Genomic DNA, 23,846 nt, shown 5'->3' on the forward strand with positions numbered 1-23,846 from the left:
TATTTCCTACTTACTGCACAACCTTCTTCCTCCTGTAATCCTTCTTTTCTTAACTGTATCTTCTCTAAGGGACGCAAATAAGGACTGTCCCAACAAAACCACTCATCATATCTATGGTTCCAGCGTTTGAAATGGATAAGTACTTTTCCTTCTTCATAATCAATTTCTTCAATGTGAGCTGGATACCTGGTCAAAAGGTAATTAAAATATTTCAATTAAGAATAAGGTGAGGTGTTTCAGACACTTAGCTACAGCACAAAACATGACAAAAAATGGGTCTTCTGCATGATCAAAAGCAAAATATCTGAAGATCCACTTGCTCAGGTGTGATGAGGAGCAGAGTTACTACACCCATCAACCTTAAGTCTCTACAACCTTAATATTATTTGATGTATCACTTGTATAAGCAATAAAGATGTCACAAAATTACAATGAGCTCAGCAAAGGACAAATCCCAAAACTGAGCAAAGGTGAGCATTGGCTGCAGGAAGATGAGACAACAAAGGAGTTTCCACGATGGACAAAATATAACTAAGAGATCAAGAAGCCAGGAAAACCTTCCCTACACCTGGAAATTTCACATATAAACAAAAATGATAGCTTCAGTTCCCTCTTATCAAGAGTAACACCTGGAGGTCAATACACTCACTTCTCAGAAATACCCATCAACAGGCATCACACATCATCCTCCCAGTGTAACAGCACAAGTCCAGCAGGCACACTAAACCTCATTTACGTTTTAGATTCTCAAAGTTAAATCTAAATCTGTACAGTCCTGGGACTTTTAAGTAAAAATCTCTCAGTATATTAGAAGTACAGGAATCTGAGAGGAGTCAAATCCAGTTGTTTCTAATCAGGAAGACCTTATAAACTACACATTTCTTTAATTGCATTGGTAATTTGTAACTTCAGTAAGTATTTAAAAATCACAGCATATTTCCCTATCCCAAGTATTGATTGCCCTTCACAATAATAGTGCCAGGAGAAAATCTTCACTTGGTGTTTTCAGTTGTGTGGAAGAAAGGCAAGGCCCCACTGAATTGTTGAACAAACAGCAACACACCAAATCCTCAAGTATTCTTTACCTGATAAATGACACTTAAAGATAGACCAAGGGGTAGGAAGAAATAGAATCTTGGAATGATCAAGCCCAATACTAGAAATAAAACCTAGACCTGTCAGAATTCATACTCAAATGCCACAGAGGGTATCTTTTTACAATTCTACACAAGCTAAAAGGAAAGCTACCTACAACTGAAATGGTTCAGCAGATCTGAGACACATCCAGTCACGACTTCTGCAACAAGAGCTACAAACAGGCCATGCTACAGACCTGCACTGCAACCAGCCTAAGGCCTGGCCTGGTGCTCGATGCTCCATGCCTCAAGCTGTGCCATCACCTCAGCCCAACTTATTATCAAAACAGCTGGGGAGGAGAGGGAGACAAAATGGGAGATACTTAAGGCAGGGGCACCTCTAACTGGTTACAGCTTCCTAGGAAGGAATTAACTCCCTTTGTCTGACAGTCAACATAGTTCATATCCAGGTAACAGCCCTGCACAGATTCATGGTTTGAGGAGGAGGGAACACTCAGTCTTTCCACATACAGCTCCATTAATTTATTCTTAGATACCTCAGGAACTGCCTGTGACTAAGTACAAGTAATGACAAAAAACAGGATGTAGTTCCCTGCGAAGTACAGCTAAAACAGGGGAAGGAATTCCCAGGTTCTCTCAACATGTGACTAGCAAGAAAAATGCTTCTGCCATCAGGACTGAAATAGGCTTAGGGCTTCTCCAGATTCTCCAAGATCAAGAGGTAAGCTGAGAAAAACAACAAGAGTACTGGCTCTATATTAAGCTAACATTTTAGTTCCTGCAGATAATAAACTCTGATAAACACACTCAACCCACTAACTTTCACCCAATGCAGAGAGACAAGCCCAAGTAACAAGAGCCAACCAACTCTATGATGCAAGACTGCTCCCTGCTTCACAGCCAGAGGAGCCTTCTCCACTAAAAGAGCCATGCATCTATACAGAGGACACATAATACAGTGTATCATACACATGCACCAAAAATCCTTTGAGGATGCCAAGTGGCAGAGGTAACTTAAAATTCAGCAAACAGTATGAAAACAGTTTTACTGCAGACATAACTCTAAAATCATCCTCTTATGTAAGGAGGCAAATATCTGGAAATTCAAGCTCTGGGTGCTGACTGCAGAAGCCCCTTTCTCTCAGCCCTCAACTAGTTTGTTTCTCTTCTCCCTTCCTACATACCAAACCAGAGTTGCTGTAAGCTCCCTCCCTCTGAGAGCTAAGAAGGGACAAGTTTACTGCAGTCAAAGCAATGCTGAGAGGAAAGGAAGCATCTAGGAGAACCAGAACCATGAAGAACAACAGGGTTTCATCATCATCATCATGGCATTTCAGCTTCTTAGTACTGAGAAAGGTTAACAGCATGAGGAATTAAACTCAAGGGACTTACAATCTGTACCTCAACAGGGTAGCGCAAGACTCTTACAATACTGATCTTGTTCTTAATACTCAAGAGCCTCAACCAGAATCACATCTCTTCATATCCATTTTACTTGCACAGAGAGAAGAACTTGGAAAGAGTTGTCACCACAATAAGGTAACAAACAGAGGTCATTACTTGCCTCCTGCAGGCACCCAGCGCAGAGCCAGTCTCTTCTCAGTAAGAGACTTCTCAGTCTGTAGCTAGCCAGCACTGCAGTTTAAAGGATCCAACAAAAAACAGTTTCAATAACTTAATTGAGCAGGGACAGTGTGTGCGCACGCACCGTCACAGCTGGCCTCCTGGGATCTCCCCATTTAGGAGCAGTCCCACTATCCATCCTCTGAACTCCAGCACTGAGTACCAAGAGACCTTCCACCATGCACAGACACTGCCTGACAAGCAGAGCTCTCCTTCGCCTTTAGTGTCCTCAGGTCAGACATTGCCACAAGCCTTTCATGGCAGCTTTGATGAGTCAACCCAGCCCTAAGAACTAAGCCAAGTACCAAAAGTACTCACTGTGCTCCTTGGAGTTCACATCTAGGAGGTGACAGACAGCACCAGGAACTGAAGTGCATTTCCAATACATTATGATTCCAGATACAACAAAGCAACCTTCGGTAACAGACCTAAAGATGCAAAATTCACTTTGCCTTTTAGCAAGGAGCTGACTCTCCATTGACTACTCTGCTGGCATACACAGGTTTTTTTCCTCTTCAACAGGCTTGGCATCACATCCAAACATCAAGTCCTGAACTAGAATTTCCAGCCAGAAACCACTGTCACGCAAGGCAGGTAAGGTAAATAAGTGAAATACTTCCCAAAGCACTACAGCCACCTGAAAAGCAGCACTGGCCCATGAACTGACCGATGTGTTTTGGTACCAGGCACAGAAATAAAAGGCAGTTCTCCAATCAAACAGGAGATTTCTGCCTCTGTGTAAGTGCCAACACAGCAAGAGCAGCACTCACAAGAAGTCTGGGCTTCTGGAAAGCAAGTATCAGCACATGGAAAGTTCTAGATCTGCATAAAAGGAGTGCCTTGTAACCACACCACAGAGCAGTGCTGTTCACACAGTGGCTGATGAAAAACAGAAGTCTGCTATCCTCTACAAACCCACACCTCGGGAGGTGTGTCAGCCTGTCCCCACTGGTATTTCTAAGAGCAAATAAGCCTCCAGCTCTTACAGATTTTGGTTCACAACCCCTAACACAGAATCATCATGGTTGGAAAGGACCTCTGAGATCACTGAATCCAACCATCAACCTCAAAAAAACCCTGAACAAAAACACCACACACATTCCACCAAAGAACACCCACAAAAAAACCCACAACCTCAGCCACTAGAGCATGTCCTGAATTGCCACACCTACACATTTCTTCAATACCTCTAAGGATGGTGACTCCACCACCTCCCTGGGCAGCTGTTCCAGTGCCTGATCACTCTTTTCAGGATAGAAATTCTTCCTAATATTCAAACTAAACCTCCCCTGGCACAAATCGAGGTCATTTCCTCTGGTCCTGTTGTTACTCACTTTGGAGAAGAGCCCACCACTCACCTCCCTACAACCTCCTTCAGGCAGCTGTAGAGAGCAATGAGGTCTCCCCTCAGCCTCCTCTGCTTCAAACTAAATATACCCAGTTACCTCAGCAGCTCCTCATATGACTTGTTGTCCAGACCCTTGCCCAGCTCCACTGCCCTGCTCTCAACATGCTCCAGACCCTCCATGTCCTTCTTACATTGAGGGGTCCAGAACTGCCCCCAGTGCTCAAGGTGCAGCCTCACCAGTGCCCAGCACAGGGGCACCATCACCTCTCCCTGCTCCTGAGCACACGCTGGCTCATGTTCATCCAGCTGTCAACCAGCACCCCCAGGTCCTTTTCTGCTGGGCAGCTCTCCAGCCACTCTGCCTCAAGCCTGTAGTGTTGCCTGGGGTTGTTGTGACCAAAATGCAGACCCCAGCACTTGGCCTTGTTGAACCTCATCCCATTGGCCTTGGCCCATTGATTCAGCCTGTCCAGGTCTCTCTGCAGAGCCTGAATACAGAAATACACTCAGAACACAGGTTTCAAAAGCTTAGCAAGCAGAAAAAAACCCCAACTTTCAGAGCTGGAGAGTTAATAACTAAGCTGTGAGATCAAAGAGTAGCAAAACACTGGGCACAATACAGGTCATTAAGATCAAGAATTTTTAAAAACCAAACAACATGGCTTGATTTTGGAAATGCAATACATACAAAATTCAAATTTAAACCAAAGGATTTATGGGAAGTATAGTATGTGTTGAATTTCACGCACACATCCCTCCAACCCCCCAGTTTTGCCGTGTAAGGCAAACTTTGAGATACTGGTGTTGTCCAAACATGTCAGAAGGATAACAGTCCTGGACACAAGTTATTACCCTTACTCAAACACAGCCTATACTAAACTCCATCTTTAATAAGCCTACATTACAGACAGACTAAGAAAACTCATTTTTGTAGGCATGACTAGTTTCTTGTCACATAAATGATGCTCAAGAATGCAAAATATGCACACAGATTCAGATCAAAGTCCTACCTACGCAACTCTTGATTACACAGGAAAGCCAACAACATACCATGTAAGTATGATATCAAGTTCATACTTCATGTTATTTTCACCGAGAAACAATGTTTATTCATTTTCACAATCCCAATCCCCTTGTACATGCAAAGTCCAGAAATACTCTGCATGCAACCAAGACATTTCGGAACAAGTCCCCTGTCTTAAGCTTCTTGGTTCTGGGATGTCTCAGTGCTTTTCAACACTGATTTTTCTGCATGATTATGATTCCAGAGTCTAAAGCACAATCATGTCTAACTCACACAGACTTTTTAATGAAGTCAACTACAGCTGATTGCTATAGTGCTATAGGAGAGAGGAGGTATCTTAAAGAAGTAACAAAACCAAAATAATTCCTGGGTTCCTGGTCTTCATCTCCAGCAACTTTCATCATATGCCTCGCTCACTGAGCATTAGTAAACACTAATTTTTGCAGCTGACCTCCTAAAATGAAGAGTTAGAATTTTCAAAGACAGCCTTGCAGGCTTACAGGCCCTTTTCCTCTGCTCCTACTGCAGTGATTAGTCAAGAAAAGTGTTCTTCCTCACAACTTAAGTCTGCAAGGCAGGCTCCAGAGCAGAGTTAGTATGGAACATGTTCCCTCACCCAGTTCTTGTATTCTGAAGCTGACCACTCTCCCACAAGCACAGGCTGTAATTATTTCCATCAGACTTTAAAGCCTATGAGTTCATAACAGCAATGCAAAAAGCAGTGAGGAACTACCTTGGGCATTCTGTACTGCAAAGCATCCCTTCATAATCTCCACTCTGCAATCTGGGTGTAGCACAGACTTTAAAATGTAAATTCAGGAGTACCAGAGTCTGAAGTCCCACTACATTTATGCACAGTCCTACTTCCCAGACACAGACAGCACCACGACACTTCTTTTTAAGGGCCAGCACAACACATCAGCACCTCTCGCCCATTTCAACCACTGGTATATAAACATCTATAAATTAACTACTTTCCTACAAACCAATGACCAGGACTCTTAAATATTGTACCATTACAAAATGTTTAAGATATTAACGACTTAAGAGTTAATACAGTATGAATGGTTTTGAAAAAATACCAGTTTTTTAATCTGTCACGGGCTTCCAACTGGGCTCCCACCTCAAAGTTGATCCCTCTTCTATTCGGAGGATGTTTTGTCATTTTGTAATATCAACACTGTTGATTTTATTCCCCTGAAAAATGCAATTAAATATCAATCACTAATCAAGACATAGACAAAAAAAAGCTTATGCACCATAATCCCCAAAAGCTAGATGTTAAGGGACCTCTATTTTTTGCTTGCAGAAAGTAATGGGGGCAATAATGGCTTAAACAAGGGTTCCCAAGCGACAGCGTGCAGAATCATACCAAAAATACGTTCAAAATGGTAGCTACTGCATCCCAAGAGATTGAAGATCAACCTCTGTCCATCAGTCCAAGTTTCAGGTCATTTAAGAGCTCTGCATCCCAATGTTTATTCACAACTGAGATAGAAGTTGCATTATACTCTCTTCCCCCCTCCCAGTTTTTGATGAAAACAAGGCATCCAGTAAACAGGAAGTGGGCAAAACCAAACACAATAACAATCTTTCAACAGCTACCATGTTAGTGAAACACCCAAAAACACTACCTCACCTCATCACTACAAATGCTGCAGAGTTCAAAGATGTTAGAAAAATGTCATTTCTTTAACCAATTTTAGAAGACTGTCTGCACTGCTTGCATATTTGCATCGCTTTCTTCCCAGTTCTCCACCATCTTAACCAGAAAATAAAAGTAGTCTCAGTAACACGTATTTGCCTCAGATAATATAAAGGTTTAAGATTAATGTAGTTCCTAGAATGCAGTTCCTCTCTCTGCACATTTATTGGAAACCCTGATCAGAAGCTACTTTTCCTCAAATTTTTGTCAGTCGTTTCCCACAATTTTAAGACAAATTGTGACAGATTCCTGTAGTCTTCAAGCTAACAAGATCCAAAAATACAAATAAGTTTTATTCACTCCTGTTCTCCTCACAGTAAGGCTATATATTCAAGATTCAATTAAAAGTGTATAAAACAGTTGCAAGATAAATTTAAAAACCTTCTAGTCTCACACTAAAAGAATAAGGAGACATGCACTGGCAAAAGAAGGAAGCAGTAGCATTTTGGTTCACATAATGCATAAACAGCAACGAGATGAACTGAGCTGCATCTACAGATGTACTAACATCAATTCATGAAGAATTACCTTAAGTTCATGTGCAGTTCATAAATCAAAGATCTTGAGGAATGGCTAAAAAGTCTAAAAACTTCTATCACAAGGAAAAGCTACTCCCTCTATACACTTTTTAAACCAGGCCATTTGCCAAGGGCTGGCCATGGAGGTTCCCCCACTGCCTCGAGTATTTTAAATGCACTGCAAAGAAACTCTACCAGAAGATGATCTGCTGTCTTCCTCTAAAAACACTGCTACTAGACTCACCTCCACTGAGAAAGCTTGCAAGTTGCTTTAACAGAGTATCTGGTAACAGAGTTTGCCCAGAATGGACCTGAATCAGTCCAGAAATAACTGACTTCTAACATGGCCAAAGGCTGGGGCAGTGGGGATTTATGTACCACCTCCCTAACTTTTAGCTGGAAAAGATGAGAGGAAAGGAAATTATGGAAAAGTTTGGATGTTTGAGGCTTTAGGTTCTGATGAAAATTGTCCAGTAAGGTGTTGTTTTTTTTTTAAATCTGGAAATCCAAGCAGCCAGTGCACAGCAACGTTTACTTTTTGAAACAATTTATCCACCCACATCTCAAACATCTACTATTTCCTCTGTTACATCATTAAAATACCACTTTCTCACACTTGCAACAGAATCCCATGCCTCCAAATGTAGAGCAGACACGTTTTGCTTAACACTTGCAGCAGAAATTACAGCTACAAGATGACTCTTGTCCTAGCAATTTATTTTTTCCCCTTTTCACTAAGTAGGGACATGCAAAGATAACATACTCCTAAAAGTGCTGGAAGTGTATTATTGAAGCTCTCTGCAGTGGTCCCCTCTGCTAACAGCTGCAATCTTGAAGATTGGGAGTCATTTCAGCTCCCCTACATGAGGCTGGAAGAGGAAGATACAAATCTCCTCACTTCAATAACAGGATCCCAAATAACAGGGCTTCCAAACTTCAATTTTGGTGGGGAAGGCTTAATTATAGTTTCAGTCGAATATTAAAATAACCTACAAGTATCATGACTAAAGACTAATCTTAAAAACCAGTAGAAGCCATTTAACCATATTTACAGAGGCTACAGATTCTGTGGAAGAACAGAACTCTGTCCACTTCAGAGGCAGCTGAACACCAGCTATGTCAAAGCACACACGTGCTGCCCCTCACTAACTCGGCCAGCCTTGTTACCAGACAGCTGATCAGAATAAAGTTGAGAGGAGAAACTGCACGGGCAAAAATCCTGAAGCACTGCTTCCTCCCCCTGAAGTCTTCTTTTCTTTCCCCTTCCCAAGTTATGAAACTTGGGCTGCTCTGGGTTCCCCTTCACATCCCATAACCGGATTTAGCTTGCCCCAGCAGTCTCCATACTCCACATGCTCTGCAAAAGCAGGCTGGCTGCTTCACTTGCAGATCATCTTAGTACCAGCTTCCTCAAGCAGACAGAACATTACACAAGAAAAATGACTCAAAGGATTTTAACAATTGTACCCTGCAACACAGTCTTAGAGCAAGACTGAAACCACAGAATAAGACCCTCACTGGGAGCCATCCCACAGCTCTTCACAAACAAGGCCAACAGGCAGCACTAAAGCCCATCCACGTTTCAGAAGCATGGCCTTGACCATATGGAGAAGTTAATTCAGAAAGAAAGCACCAAACACGGGCTTGCCTCTAGGTTTCAGCCTCTGCCCTCTCCTGCAAGGACTACTTAAAAACCTTGAACTACACCAAAACAGATTGTTAACAAACCACCTCAGACAGTCATAGCTATGACTTGGAAATAACACTTCACCAGAACATGTCCTCCAAAATATTTTCAGCAGAAAATGAATGTGTACTAACTTGGTACCTAAGCTGAGACACAAGCAGGCTTTTCATTTCAGTAACTCTTGGAATCCATTTTTCTCAAGAACTCAAGATCACAATTAAAACAAGGGGTAGTTACTAAGCCTACTCCAAAGCTTTTCTCCAAAACTTCCTATTCCACTGTGAGAATTAGACCTGCTTCAAGAATACCCCAGGATTTAGACAAATCATAATTTTCAACAGAAAGCATTTCTTAGCCTACATTACTGAAAATACACATTTCCATTGCTTAAAAGAGTCTTTTCTTCCCCCTAGAAGTTACCATGAGGTAATTGAGCTTTTAAAGTCTATTCAACTACTTACAGGTACCAGGAAGGCACATTTGTATCAGGGAGATGCAGAGAACACATTTACATTAGCAGTGATCCATTCAGGGACTATGATTTTTGTCTTCTAAACCTGTGTAGCCACACCTCTAGTTCTTCTCTTCAGTGTTCAGCCTGGTCAGGGCTGAGTACCAAACCTAACACATCACAGAGGGTTCCTCTGGAAGCTGCAGAAATCTTTCATGTTATCATACAGAGCAAAACCAAGCATCACAGCAAGCTCTCTCATTCGCTAATAAAAGCCGCTATTATCTCTGAAAACTGCAGAATCACTGCAGGCTTTTCCAAAACCTTGCCTACCTTTGCATACACTCTTTTCCAAATCACTGGTAGGTGTGATTAAACCATTCTCTACATCCTATCACACCAAAAATCCTGCTTTCCAAACTTAGTACTGTCTCAGTTCAGTACTTCATAAGCAGCTCAAAAGAAAAACAATTCACTCCTGCAGTTCAGCCTCTTATCTCCTTCCCTTTTCGCTGTATCTGTACCAAATCCAGAGATTTCTGCCCTCACCACCAAAGCACAACAAAGAAAAAAAAATAGGAACTTCATAAAAAATAGTTCTCTGGCTTGATAAAGGAGCATGGTGAACTTTTACAGTTTGCATAAATATAAATTTTCAATGCAAAGTAGCAAAAAATGTTATTCTGGATGGTAAGCTTGTTGTCTGATCCCCGAGTCCTACTAGTGACTCAGTAGGACTACATGGTAGGTAGGTCAGGTAGTGGGTTAATAAAAAGCATTGGAAGACTGCAACTAAAGCAATTGGCAAGAGATCATCCTGTGCTCACTGGAGAGGCAGCAGAGGTGTAACTGAACTGCAACACTAGAGCCAGCCCCAAGATTTGAAATGCAGCTCCTACACAAGGGACAGACACAAGTTTGTTTGGATTCCTTCACGTATAGCAGTGTAAGCAGCTCCTATGCCAGAGCAGCCTTACAGTCTATTCCACAAAGCCTAAGCTGCATCTGCCATTCGCTCCAGCACCAGAGTGTTCCAGAACTGCCACCATGTATTTTTCCCCTTTTTGAAACTGCCACCGGACTAAGTCGAATCACATTTTGCATGAGGTTTTTATTGCTTTGAAATTGGTTTGACCTTTCATGTATACCATCTGCATGCAGGATACCAAGCCTCACATCTTCATCAGAGGTAAAACAATGAAAGCCTCACCCAGCTCACCCCCTACAATATGCACGCCCCCATCAGGAATGGTCAATCCAGAGATGTCCATGGTCCCCAACACAATCGGAAGACCTTGCAAGTGGATGACCACAGCCATGCTGTGCTGAAACCACACACCTGCAGATGAGAAAAGGTAATGGCTGTATCAGACTGCAAAACAGTATTTACAGACACCATTTATACTACACATTCCTAATGGTATCTTATTGAGACTAAGCACAAGTCTCACAAACATTTCAACACCACTTTTAAAACCTGTTTTGGCCCTGACTTGGGAAGCTGATTACAAAAAGTTTTGTCTACAGCAGCATAGCTACCATGAAGTATGCCACACTATAGTTTACCCTACACATACAAACAGAAATAAAACCCCAAACCTGTTAAAGTATATAAAGCCCAGAACAATTTCTGTACAAGCTATTCATCTATGGATCCTCATGCTCCTGCCTCAGGTTTTGTTTACACATACCACTACATAGCAAGATAAGATAGTTTTGGGACACAACCACAAGTTTCAGAAGGTGTCCTTAGCCTTGGTATTTCAAAACATGCTTCAGAGCTTCTGTCGAGTTTTGTTGTTGGGTTTTTTTGTTGTTTTTTTTTTTTTTAAATGCAATAGAAGCAGAAACAGGAAGGATTTGAACTGGACACGAAAACCATTATACATTTCAACAAATTCCAGTGAATACTGCATCACAGCCCTTTTTCTAACCAAAAACACATTTCAAAAGAAGGCACTGGCCTACATGAAATCCTTAACTGCACCACATAGGATCCTTAACTAGATCCTAACCAGCGCTCACTTTAAAAGTTTCTCAGATTCAATCAACAACTACAGAGGCAAACTCTTTGAGCAACACATCACTGCAACTGGATCCTGAACTGACACCTACAATTTTCATACAATATTGCACAGCTGATTCCCCAACACTGAAACGTTCCCTCAAAGCACAAGACTTAGCATTTTATTTCAGCTTCCAATTTCCTCTAAATTACACAAGCACTAACAAAACTGACAGCAGTAAAAATCTATATTTACTGTCCTCTTCAGTCAGAAACTAAGACTTACTCAAAGTACTCTGTGACAAAAGCGCAAAGGTTTTGGAAAACTAAGTTACCCTCCCCAGATCAAGATCCTCACGCTCTCCCTAGGATGACAGGACACTGAAAATGTCATTTTCATTCTCTCAACACCACACCATGTACTGTGCTGTCAGTTCAAATTGGTGGTGAAACTCAGACAGACCAATATGGAAGCAGAAATTGAACATAAGACAATTCAACAGGAAAAAAAAATCTATAATAAAGCCTACTAGAATTACCAAGTGCAATTAAAGAAATAAATACTCTTTAATGAAAGTAATTCTTGTCAATCATCTGATCATCTCTCATTTAGTTGTTCTGGTTTCCCTTCTTTTTTTTCACTTTCAAACATTGAACAAGCAAAAAGGTTTGGGAAAAAGGTTTAAGTCACACAAAATAAAGCAGGTTTTTTCCTAAATAAAATTAAAATCTACTTTAATGAAACTGCCATTTTTTCCTCCAACTGAAAACGTGCAGTCTTTGTTGCAAGAATAAAATAGACTCGATGACAGACTGAGACTCAAATCCACATTGCCTCTGCAAGAATTAAAAATGCATTTTAAAGCAAAACTTCAAAAGCTGAAAGAAACACTGCAATAAACAAAACTCAGGATCCACACTTATACTCACCGAGAAGAAAATTGTTGCTTATATGGCTGCAAACATTCCAAACACTGTTGTACAACTATAAGGAAGGAAAAACAAAGTCGTGAATTCTGAGTCTAGAAGTAGTTTAGAGTTAAAAAAATAACCTTTTCTGAATCCAATGATATCCCAATTATACAGTAACACCTCTAGAATACCAGTTTAATCTGAAAATACTTCACTACAGAGGATCAGCAGGCTGCTGTTATCTACACTGGAGGGAAAGCTAAAGATCCTCAGACACACACACACACCCACACCCTGAGTACCCAAATCACATTTCTCCATTTATTTATACTTAGCCAAGCAGAAGCCACCACAACTTTATCATTATTCTCACTTTGGTGCACCAGATATTTCAGAATAGCCCCATTAAAAAAGCAGGCAGGCAGTGTTAATTACTAAACCCTGCATACCCAAGGAACTTACAATTCAAGGTTCCGTCTCCAGACATTTAAAGAACAGATCCCCAACATGTTCAATTCACCCTATGGGCTATGTTGTACTTACAGGAAATCACAGCCTACAATCAGTTTTATCTTATCCAATGGGAAAGTATGATTCTAGGTGAAATGACAGGCTAAAGATCCAGCACAGATGATGACCATCAGTTCACCAGCTCTCCCAATGGACTGCTAAATATGAAAACAAGAGTTCCTACTGTTGGGTGTCCCTGCCCCTCTTTAACTCTTGGTATGTTTTTTTGCTTTCCCTTTCACTGTTATTCCAAGCTGCAGAAATCCTTAACTGCTCTCCCCACTTTTCTATCTAACTGCACAAGCAAATTTATCTGAAAGAAGTAGCTGTCAATCTGCCCCAAATCTAAAACCCTCTTCCTCCTAGGAGTTTAATGAGAACTACTGCTGAGAGACCCCCCCAAACATCCCTGCACCAATTATACTCCCATTGCCCAAACAGTCTTTAACTCTGAGGACAGTAGCTAAAAAAAGAGAAAGCTTCACTTCTGAAATACCAAGTATGAGAAGCAGCCCATAAACAAAACCAAAACTGCCAAATCTGTGTCAAAGGGTCAAAATGCCAGTGTTCTACTTTTGGAAGTACATCAAAATTCTTCTGCAGTTACAGCAGCCTGGGATTTGCACAACTTAAGTCACCAGTCCTGATGTAACACACGATTCTTACTCTACTGGCAGAATCCTGCTGCAAGACCATGGTGGTTAATAAACTAACAAGTCACCTTTTAGTACAGGTTATTTCAGAAAACCAACCCAAACTCTAGGCCATATAAGCCTTCAAGCAAGCTTGAATACTCTTATTTAACAGGCTTGGCTTTTCAAGATAAATCATGGTAAAACTTAAGCTTTCTGAATATTTAAAAAAATCTTTTAAACTATTCAGAGAGAGAGAGAAAAAAAACTTGCATTTAGAAGCAATTCCAACTGCATTAAAAAAAGCAGCCTAACAAATCAGGGAGAAAAAAAGTAATATGAAACACTTCTTTCACTGAAAAAGTTTCTAGCAACTTAAAATTCTAAATATATCCGGGTTCAGATTTTTTTTTAGTTAAGAGAATAAATTAAGCGTGAATCTTACTTTAAAGGGCAAATCAATGTATCAGAAAACATGACCTCTTTCAAGGAAACTGAGCTCTTGTTTAACAACTACAGACTTTGTAATGATAGCTCAAGCAAGCTGCCTTGTCTGTTCTGGAAGCACAACCTCCAAATCAGGATAGTTCCTCACCTCAATCCCTGCACATCTAGGCAGGGGAACAAACACGAGCCAAGTTGACCAAATGCAGTCCTCTCCAGTCAACAGACATCCTCAGTTGCATAAACTAAATTTACCACATGGCAGAGGGATCTGTGTTTTGGTCATACAACAAGGAAACTAGGAGCTTCTCCAGCACAGTTTCTTCCTCCACAAATCCAGCTCATGTCAAGACATGCAGGGCTTCTCCAGACAGCAGGAGGAAAGGCAGAAACAAGCTACAGATGTTTCAGTTGTTTCAAGAAGCCTCATTTCCCCACAGACTGGGCACCCCAACGCAATTGCTCCTGTTTTTCTACCTGAACTGAAGCTGTATAAAACCACTTCATGATGCTGAACACACTGAGCATAACTGCCCTCAAAAAGACACTTTTTGCCCTGCTGAATGGGAACCTATGGGCTCAGAGTGCCTTTGGTAAATAAAAACAAAATCAGGAAAAAGAAAAAAGGGGACTGATTCTCATTGCAATTCTGTACTCCCTCAGATGCAAAAAAAAATACCCCACAGAACTTCTGGGACAACCTTCCTTACACTGGGACGACAGTTCTATCTTTTGTTCAGCAAGGTGTTGCAGCAGACTTAGGTTGAACCTACTGACCAGCCCTGGGCAAGGTGCTAACCATCAGAGCAGCCCTGCACAACAGCTGAGGAAAGGAACCACACCCAGGCTCAAAATCTGCTATGACACTTCCACTATTTTGCAAAGACATTAGGTTTTTTCTTAAAAGAACATACCTTTAAGAAACGGGCAGGGTCCAAGAACATGACATCCATTTGTCTACATAACCCCTGCTTGGCTACAAACAGCTAGATCACTTAGTCTAAGGCCATTCTGTACTTGATGTCAATGTTTTAAAGTCATTACAAATATTTAAGTGGCTCTAACGTGCTACCACCTACATCCTTTCTGAAAGCAATACCTTGGTATTCTCCAGAAGTCCACATTTGAGACAGAAATGTAATACTTAAGGCCATATGTCGTCAGTAAACCGACTAATTCCCCAGTTTCAACCATATGACCTGCCCCTAGCTTTAAGGTTGCTCTGTATGTTCCAGCACTATGCACCTACAGGAGACTGCTGAACCCAAGATTTTTTTCTTGTCAGTGAGCATCAACATATATTTTAGCTATCAGAAGAAAAGATTATGACCAAAAATTGAAGGAGCCAGTAGAAAAGCACAAAAGTTATGTGGTAACAGTACCTGCAGCAGTAACTGGACTTGGACTTCTGACTCTTAGAAGTAGTCTCCCTGTAAAAACATCCATAAAAAAAAATTGAGAAATATTTTTCACAGATAATTTACAGCACCTGCTATAGTGTTCACTTAAAATCCCCCAGGGCGCTGCTTCAAACCAGTCAGTATCTAGTGTTCTGACACAGCAGTATCAGTTTTGTTATTTACTTGCTTCCTGACCGGGCAGGACCAAATCTAGCCTATTGATTAAGAGGAGGATATCTTCAGGACAGTCAAGCAAAGGGAAATCTTGCAAGTTACACTATCATGAGCTTGGATGAAAAATCATGTATTTGATTAAGACAAAGCCTAAGCAGCCAAATCTCGTGTAAGCACCACACTAAGGATGCAACTCCCCGGTTTATTGTAAGAAGGAAAGGAAGGGGTGCACTTCAAGGCTGTCCATACACTCATTCCCCAGCTCAGATATGAAAGGGCAGCAGAAAAAACAAACAAACAAAAAGATCAGTGCATCTTTCTGCAAGACTGGGGACAGCAACACTGAGAAGACAGCTGCAATCTTGGCAAAGGACTGATGTAAAGGCAGGGGATGACATTACAAAAAAGCCACCCATGACTTGCATTATAGCAAAGATGCAAGTAAAGTTTGGTTTACTTGCAACCTCTGCTACACTAACAGAAGCCTTTAAGTCTTCAGCTTTAAGACTTGCTAAAAACCCTAACTCAAACCCTGTCACCAGCACTGGTGCACAGGCCTGGACTAGGCTCTACCCCTGGAGCACCAGAGGCATTCAAGAGCATTTTCTGACAAGCCCTCTGCAGAACAGGAGGATGTTCTCCACCTCCTTAGGAAAGAAGTCCTGAGGATAAGGAGCAGAAAGAGAAGTCCATTTCGAAAGTAGTATTTTAACACCAGCCACAAGATCAGGAAAGCTCTCTGGTGCTAACTTCATACTGAAAAAAATAAAAAGCCACCCCACAGTAAACAGTTATTAAAAACACAGATGGAGTCAGCTAGGTCTCTTTGGAACCAATTTCATAAACCTGCCCAAAATGGAGTTCTTAAAAAAATAAGCAGACTGCAGCTGGCTATACTGAAACAAGGCTAGTCAGAAGCTGTCAAGCAAAACCACACAAAGGCATGTCAACAAATTAACAAGCCCCAAAAAGAAATAATTATATACCAACATGCATTACTTTTTGCCACACACCTGCAGGCAGTCAGCACAGACACATCACCCAGCCGTACACACATCACTTCAGTCTGGTGCTTGCATCCCCAGTAACACTGAAAAGACACCAGTTCCAAAAGGTTTTCTGAAACCCACAGGCCATGTAGCTATTGGCTTTTTGACAACAAGGACACACCAAGAGCTCCAAGTCACTACTTCTTACCTGAGAAAAGTCTTTCCTACAGTAAGCACAAGAAGTCAAAGTAAACCTGTAGGCAAGCAAGGAACAGAAGTATGAAGGTAAGGAAAAAAAATGAAGCAAAAAAAAAAAAAGCAGACTTGTTCAACTGTCCAATGAACAATATGTTACAAGCACATCACAAGACTTCTCAATATGATGCACCTTCAAGCCCAGAACATCTGCAACTTCTCTTTTTTCTTCAAAAAAAACCCCACTGCACCCACACCAACAGGCAACCACCAAGAAAGCAGTTTCAATACTGATGACAACCCCTTGTAGGGCTGAACAATAAACCCTCTCCTCCATGTACATTCTTCAGCCCAGCTCCCAAGGCTGTTGTGCAAGTGCTCAGACCCGCACAGGATGGTGCCATGTGGGCTGGGAGGAGGAAGCACAGGGCAGGACAGCTTCCCTGCAGCAACAGCCTCAGCTCCTGCCTGACAAATTGCAACCACAGACAATACCTGGCTTCCAGATATGGAGTTATAAATAAATTATGCAGTTACAGAGAATTTATCATTCCCTATAATTAACTGAGGGACTGTGCTCTCCTGTCCAACAGGGAGAATTTAGGTCAATATCATTGCCTAGGTTATCCAGGAACTACAAGAGCAAAAGAGAGAGCTTCAGAGAACTTACCCAATTAAAGGTAAGAATTAATTACATGCTTCTTACATTTCAGTCAAGGCAGCACTGTTATGTTGTTATGAGCAATTACTATTCTAGCCTCATTCCCAGCTTGACCTTAATTGATTACTCTGGATTACAAGCAAGCAGATTTTACTCCCAGGCTGCCTGAGAGTAAATTTTATTTCCATTCAGGAGACATCAACAAAGTTATCAACAAGAATGTAAACTGAATTCTTCCACAAGCTGACTTAGCTCAAATAATGAGTATTCATATCTAAGCCATTTTCAATTCCAGAACTCCTTAAAAAAGTCACACCACAATTAAAAAGAGAATTATACTACAAGTGATCTTTGTGTCAAGACTTGTCCCTTGGCTTTTTTTGGAAACTGGGCCCACAAAAGGATCCTTGCTTATTAGAGAGAATTAAATGAAACCAGGTCACAAGCGTTTTTGTTATAGAGATCCTCAGTTACAAGTTTTTGTACAGATACCTACAAAAGGTTACTTCAAGTTATTAATATTGCATTGACCGTTTGGTTTTATTCTCCGACTGCACACAATACCGAGTGCTGTACACAGAACCTTGATTCCACCCAGCTTGGACTCACCAGCACTCAAATATTCCTCTGGATCTATTTTCAAGCGTTTAAGCTACAAGCAATATCCTGGCATTACAGAAACGTCTCTGGCACCAGGAAGGCCTTCAGCATGTAGAGGAGACACAAGTGCTTCCCAAAACCCTACCAACAACCTGCTCTGATCACCCTGCCAGGGGTACAGCCCACACGTGCGTGCCAAGCCCACCGGAACAATGATCCATTTCGGCGGCAACAAACCACCTCCGAACCCAGGCCTGTCAGGAGAAAGAATACGGTGCCTCCTCGCTCCATCTCCTTTACTGGCACGGCACGAAGCAGCCTTCGGGTGAGTGCCAGGATCCGCCGATATTTCTCTTCCGCAAAGACAAAACGCAACGGGCCGGAGACCTGCCCCGGCCTCCAGCGGCACAGACCACGCGCCCGCGGCTGCCGGCCCCGGGAGCCCGCCCGGCGGCGCGACCGCCCTGCGGAGCCAGCACCGGCCCCCGAGAGGCTCCTGCCCCTGCAACCCCGGGGCCGGGCGAGGAGGAGCAGCCGCCGGCGCCCCGCGGAACCCCCCCCGGGACCAGCCCCGCCGGGAACGGCCCCGCGACGCGTCCTACCGCGCCCGAGGGCCGAGGCGCCGAGCGCGGCCCCGCGCAACTCCCGCGGCCCCGCCGCTCCGGGCCCGCCCGGCGCCGCCGCTCCCGGACGCCGCGACCCCCGGACGGCCGCGGCGCTGCCCGCCGCCGCCACAGCCCCGGCTCGGGCCCCGCCGCCGCCGCAAGGTCACTCGGCCGCCCCCGCCGGCCGAGCCCGCGGCGCCTGCGCTCGGCCCGCACCTCCTCACCTGCCCGCGCCGGCCGCGCAGCTCCGCGGGCCGCGGGAACGAGGGAGGGAGCGAGCGGGACGGGGCCGGCCAGCGGCCCGGGCCCCCCGGCCTCAGCGCGCCAGGCCCGGCGGGAGCGGCCCCGCTCGGCGCCCCGGGCCCCGCAGCGCCGCCCGGCCCGGCCCTTTGTGCGCGGGGACGCGCGCCCGCCGCGCCCGGCCTCCCGCCCCGCGCCGCCCCGCCTCGCCTCGCCACGCCGCGGGCCCGCAGCGCGGGGCAGGGCAGGCGGCCCGGCCCGCCCGGGCGCCGCCGCGCTCTTACCGAGGGAGCTGTGCGGGAAAAAGGGTTAGAACGGAGCCGAACCCCCCGGGCCCCGCTCCGCGCCGAGCCCAGCGCCCCCGACCGCGCCGCCACACAAAATGGCCGCTCGGTGCGGCGCCGCCAGCGGGGGCGGGGCCGGGGGCGGGGCCAGCGGGGAGAGGGGCGGGGCCGGCGGCGCGGGGGAACCGCGCGGGTGCGGGACCTGCCCCGCACCCCCCGGGACCTGCCCCGCACCTCCTGGGACCTGCCCTGCAGCCCCTGGGACCTGCCCTGCAGCCCCTGGGACCGGCCCCGCACCCCCCGGGACCGGCCCCGCACCTCCTGGGACCTGCCCCGCACCCCCCGGGACCTGCCCCGCATTCCCCGAGACCGGCCCCGCACCCCCCAAGACCGGCCCCGCATCCCCCGGGACCTGCCAGCAGCCCCTGGGACTGGCCCCGCACTTCCTGGGACCTGCCCCGCACCCCCCGGGACCTGCCCCGCACCCCCCGGGACCGGCCCCACACGCCCCGGGACCGGCCCCGCACCCCCCGGCAGCCGCTGCTCCCCGCGCCTCGCCCCCTCCGCCTCAGAGGGAAGCATCGTGCCCTTCTCGCGGCTGCAGCTCCGGGGAGCGCGGGGAGCCCCGCGACGCAAAGCCGGGCAGCGTGCGGGGGAGAGTCCCCAGAGCCGTGTCCGGAGCAGCCGCAACCCGCGGCGTTGCGGGGCTGGGATAGAGGCAGGAGCACCGCCGGGCACTCGCGGTCCCGCAGGGAGCGGGAAGGTGGGCGCTGCTCCCGCACGCCAGCCGGGGCCGTCCCGCAGCCTTGGCCTCGGCTTGCGGGGCTTGGTGCTGGGGAACCCAGCCCCGGGCACGGCGGCCGGGAACGGCCTCACCCGCGCCCAGCGAGCCCTTGAGGACCCGCAGAGCGCTGGGCTCCCTCCGGTGCTGGCTGAGGTTGGGATGTTTCCGGACACAGGCTCGTACAGGAGCAAATTATTTATTTGTTTGTTTATTTATTTATTAGTTTTATGCCAAGTTAAAGCCGAAATGAGACTGACACCAGTGAGCAAAAATCTTTGCAGGCTGGAGTTCTTCATGACAAATATCCCAGTGTCTGTCAGTGTGGGTGGATAAACACTCCTGGTTCAGGTGGTTTTCCGGGGATAATCCATCGAGTGATTGTCACTCGGCGGGTTTCGGGATCAAAAGAGCAGCTGCTGTGGCCGGGGTGTCGGCAGAGGCAGGGCAGGGCACAGCGTGGCCAGAGCCCCAAGAGCTTTTCCCTCTCACCCTCCTCCTCCCGAGCAGCCCCAGGAGCTGCTGTCCCCGCACGAATCCGGCTGCTCCCGTCACCGCAGCCTCAGCCCCGCACCAAGAGCAGGACCCGGAGGGCACGAAGTTGGGGCTGAAAGCAGAACTGTCCCCATTGCTGCTCAGCAGGTCCTGTGTAAATGCTCCAATGCCAGGGCCTGTGAGCTCGGGGGCTGGAACTTGTGGAAGCAGAGGGGCTTGCTAAAAATACCACAAGGGGAAAAGAGAAGTGGCAGGAAAATGTAGTTATCAGTTTGGATTTAATTTTTAACCTGGAAATCTCGTAGGGGGTTTTAACATTGCAGGCTTCTAGAAGCAAGAGAAAGAAATTGCAGGAAGGATTAAAATAGAAGGCAGCTAAAAAACAAGTCCAAACTTTGGAGGGAAATAGATTTATTTATTATTTATTTATTTTAAACCAAAAGGTCAGCATAGTGTTTATTGGTTTTTTTGAGAGCACTATATTTCATTCAGGAGTCTCCATCGACTAAAAAAACCATAATCACAGAATCATATCTGCCCTGAAAAGGCACATGTCAGAAACCACTTCCTCCTTCACAGAAAGCATAGATTCATAGGATGTTAAGGGTTGGAAAGGACCTGCAGAGTGAGCTGCTCCATCATTTTTGCAGGGATGGAGGTGAGGCTGCCTGGTCTGTAGTTTCCTGGATCATCCCTCTTGCCCAGTTCATTCTGGAGGTCATCTCTAAGCACATGGAAGAGAAGAAGGTGATGTGGAGTAGCCAGCGTGGATTTACCAAGGGGAAATCATGTTTGACTGATCTGATGGCCTTCTGTGATGTGACTGAGTGGGCAGATGCAGGGAGAGCAGTGGATGTGTCTACCCTCACCTTATCGGGCTTTTGACACTGTGTCCCATAACATCCTTGTGAGCAAGCTCAGGAAGTCTCTCTAGATCCTGCTGGTTTTGAGATGTGGGAAATAATCCTTTGCTCTGCTCTTCCCACAAGAACACACAGCTTTTGGCAGTCCAGGGTGGTCTCTACGCCGGTTTGCGATCTGTTTCTCCTTGTGCACTGCCCGGGACTCCCGCTGCAGGACCCGATGTCAGCAGCCACGGTTAACACGATGGGAATCCCTGGGATGTTCTGGCTGACCACGGCGCGGCAGCGCTTCCCCGGGAATGGCGGGGAATGCGGGGAATGCGGGGAATGGCGGGGAATGGCGCTTCCTCCCGCAGCCCCCGCCAGCAGCAGCGCTGCCCCCCCTGTGCTCCGACCTGTCGCAGGCACGTCCTGGCCCCCTCCAGGAGTTTCTGCTCCGGATCCGTTGGGATCCGGTGTTTCCCCACACATCAAGGAAACCAATAAATACACCAGAGGACAAAGGAAGCTTTGCAGCTCGGGGAGCGCCTGTCTGCCTTGCCTGGAAAGCTGTTCTGGTCTCACCCGTGAAGGTTGTATTTATGCTCGGCACTGGGGGTGTTGCGAACGCCCCGGCTCGCTGTCGGGGCAGCAGGGGATGCTGTGCTTGGGCGGACGAGCCAGAGCTGAGCTGGCAGTGGGACAGGCAGGGCACAGCCCTCCCCAGCACGGGGCAGCCCGGTGGAAAACGGGAGCAGAGCTGGTCCAGCGGCAGGGACCGGGTGAGCACCAAGTCCCGCAGCGATGAGGCAGGGCTGAGATGTCAGTGGGTTGGGACATTCTGCACGGGAACGGCTGACCTGGCTCATGCAGAGAACAAGGGCCTGGGATTAGACAACATTCCCGAGAAGAGGCAGGAAGCTCCCAGCGAGGTGCCCTCCAGCTCTTTCCCTCCACGGCCAGCCGGGCTATCGAGGAGCTGGCCTTGAGTGCCGGCACCCGCGGGCACCTCCCTCGCCTGCCCGGGAGCGGAGCTTGTTGCCCGGCCTGCCCGTGTTTCGGGAGCGAGGATCAAGCTTGTGCCAAGGGCAGCGCACCCGGGCAGCCTCCTGCCCCCGCAGCCCCGGGGGAGCTGAGCTCAGAAAACGCTTCTGCACCGACTGCAGGAGGCGGCCGAGCCGGCTCTGCCAGCCCAGCCGCGGCCCTTGGCGATTCCCTGCAGGACCCTCCTCCCTGCCCGGCCGCCCCGGGGCTGACGGGGCTCCCTGCCCTGTGCCTGCAGCGGGGGCTGCCAGCCGCGTTCTGTGCGGTCTGGGTGACTGCGGGAGCGCCTTGCGCTGCGGGGCGTGCGGTCACAGCTCCAGCCCTGCGGGGCGTCAGGCGAGGGCCAGCGCGGGGGTTCCGCAGACTCGTCTGGACATTGTCCCTGCCCTCCACACCACAGGACATGCAGTGGTCCAGGGGGGAGTTTTCTGTGTCCAGCTCTCCCCGTCACGCCTCACCCTGCTCATGCCTGCTGTTGTCAGTGTTGCTGGAGGTTCCCACCGGTCCGGCTGATCTCCAGGCCAGGCCCCAAGGTGTACACAAGGATGGGAGATGAGGACTCCCCGGGTCGGCGTGCCTTGCTGACAACAGCACTCCACACGTGAGCAGTCGATGCCTCAGAACAGTTTCTCACCCCTTCTTTGTTGGCCAGATCATCCAGAAGGCAAGGAGCCAGCTGCAGATCTCCAGGGAAGGATGTTTGCCCTCAGCCTGTGCCCTTGGTCAGGGCAGGTGCAGCCCCACCCATGGAGCAGCATGGGACGGACATGCAAACAAGTGGGCACTTCTGCATCAATGCACCCAGACACCCCCCCACTGTTTCAACTGGGAGCAAAGGGGAGGCTGCAGCCCCCTTCATCTCTGTGTCCTCTTTGAGGCTGTCACCTACAAGCTATCATAGACACCCTGCTCCATAGGCCCTTCTGTGGTCCCTGGGCATGAGGGTCTGGCTGTCCTGTGCTCTTCTCAATGTTCACCCTGCCCTGAGCATGGGCAGGCAGCATCCACCAAGGTCAGGCCATTCCAGGGGAAGTTGTACCTTGCAGCTGAACCAATCCATTCACTCACTGCCCCCAGAAGAGAAGGTCCCATTTGGGCTCTGGATCCTACCAGCACCCAACCCTGACTGCTGAGGTTGCATAGTCCTCAAGCCCTCAGTCTCAAGCTCCACCTAAGGTACCAGTAAACACTAATCACTTCAGATCAAGTGGGATGGCTTTGATGGTGAGGAGGAAGCTCTGGGTAGGGGCTGGGGGAGCAGAAGCCCCTGGGAGATGCAGGTTCAAACCTTTGTGGGCAGGATCCTCAGCTGGTGCCACCTGCTTTGAAAGCAAAAGTCCAGCTGATGAGTGACTCCATGTGGCCCAAAAGTCTTCCTGCACAGCCACCTGGAAGCACTCAGCTCTGGTGGGGTCCTCACTCTGAATGCCTGGGCTTTTTTCCCCCTGTCCCTTCTCCATGCCTGAGATGGTTCCCCAGCCAGCTGCACCCACACCCGGCTCTCTCCACCACTAACCATGGCTGACAGGACAACTGGAGCCCTAAGAGCAGCACTGCTCAGCAGCTGGATGAGCTCTCCA

At 47.0% G+C, this 23,846-nt stretch overlaps 1 protein-coding gene across 8 annotated transcripts in view; it reads right to left on the reverse strand.

The window, feature by feature from the left end:
* The window catches only part of PHF20 (PHD finger protein 20), a 72,366-nt gene extending 53,162 nt beyond the window's left edge, over positions 1-19,204 (reverse strand). For 4 of the 8 annotated variants that reach the window (XM_051633474.1, XM_051633473.1, XM_051633472.1 and 1 more), the window contains exons 1-7: positions 19,105-19,204; positions 16,728-16,773; positions 15,339-15,386; positions 12,389-12,443; positions 10,664-10,792; positions 6,175-6,289; positions 15-186 (exon numbers count right to left, since the gene is read on the reverse strand). In XM_051633474.1, the coding sequence (XP_051489434.1) occupies positions 15-186; positions 6,175-6,257 (255 nt within the window). In that variant the 5' untranslated portion in view covers positions 6,258-6,289; positions 10,664-10,792; positions 12,389-12,443; ... (1 more) ...; positions 16,728-16,773; positions 19,105-19,204. Of the gene's footprint in view, positions 1-14; positions 187-6,174; positions 6,290-10,663; positions 10,793-12,388; positions 12,444-15,338; positions 15,387-16,727; positions 16,774-18,804; positions 18,824-19,104 lie in introns of those variants that run through there. The other 4 variants (XM_051633466.1, XM_051633467.1, XM_051633471.1 and 1 more) reach the window with 4 other exon arrangements.
* Between the last annotated feature and the right edge of the window lie 4,642 nt (positions 19,205-23,846).

The sequence above is a fragment of the Apus apus genome, chromosome 15, assembly GCF_020740795.1.
Source record: "Apus apus isolate bApuApu2 chromosome 15, bApuApu2.pri.cur, whole genome shotgun sequence".
NCBI classification, from domain to species: domain Eukaryota; kingdom Metazoa; phylum Chordata; class Aves; order Apodiformes; family Apodidae; genus Apus; species Apus apus.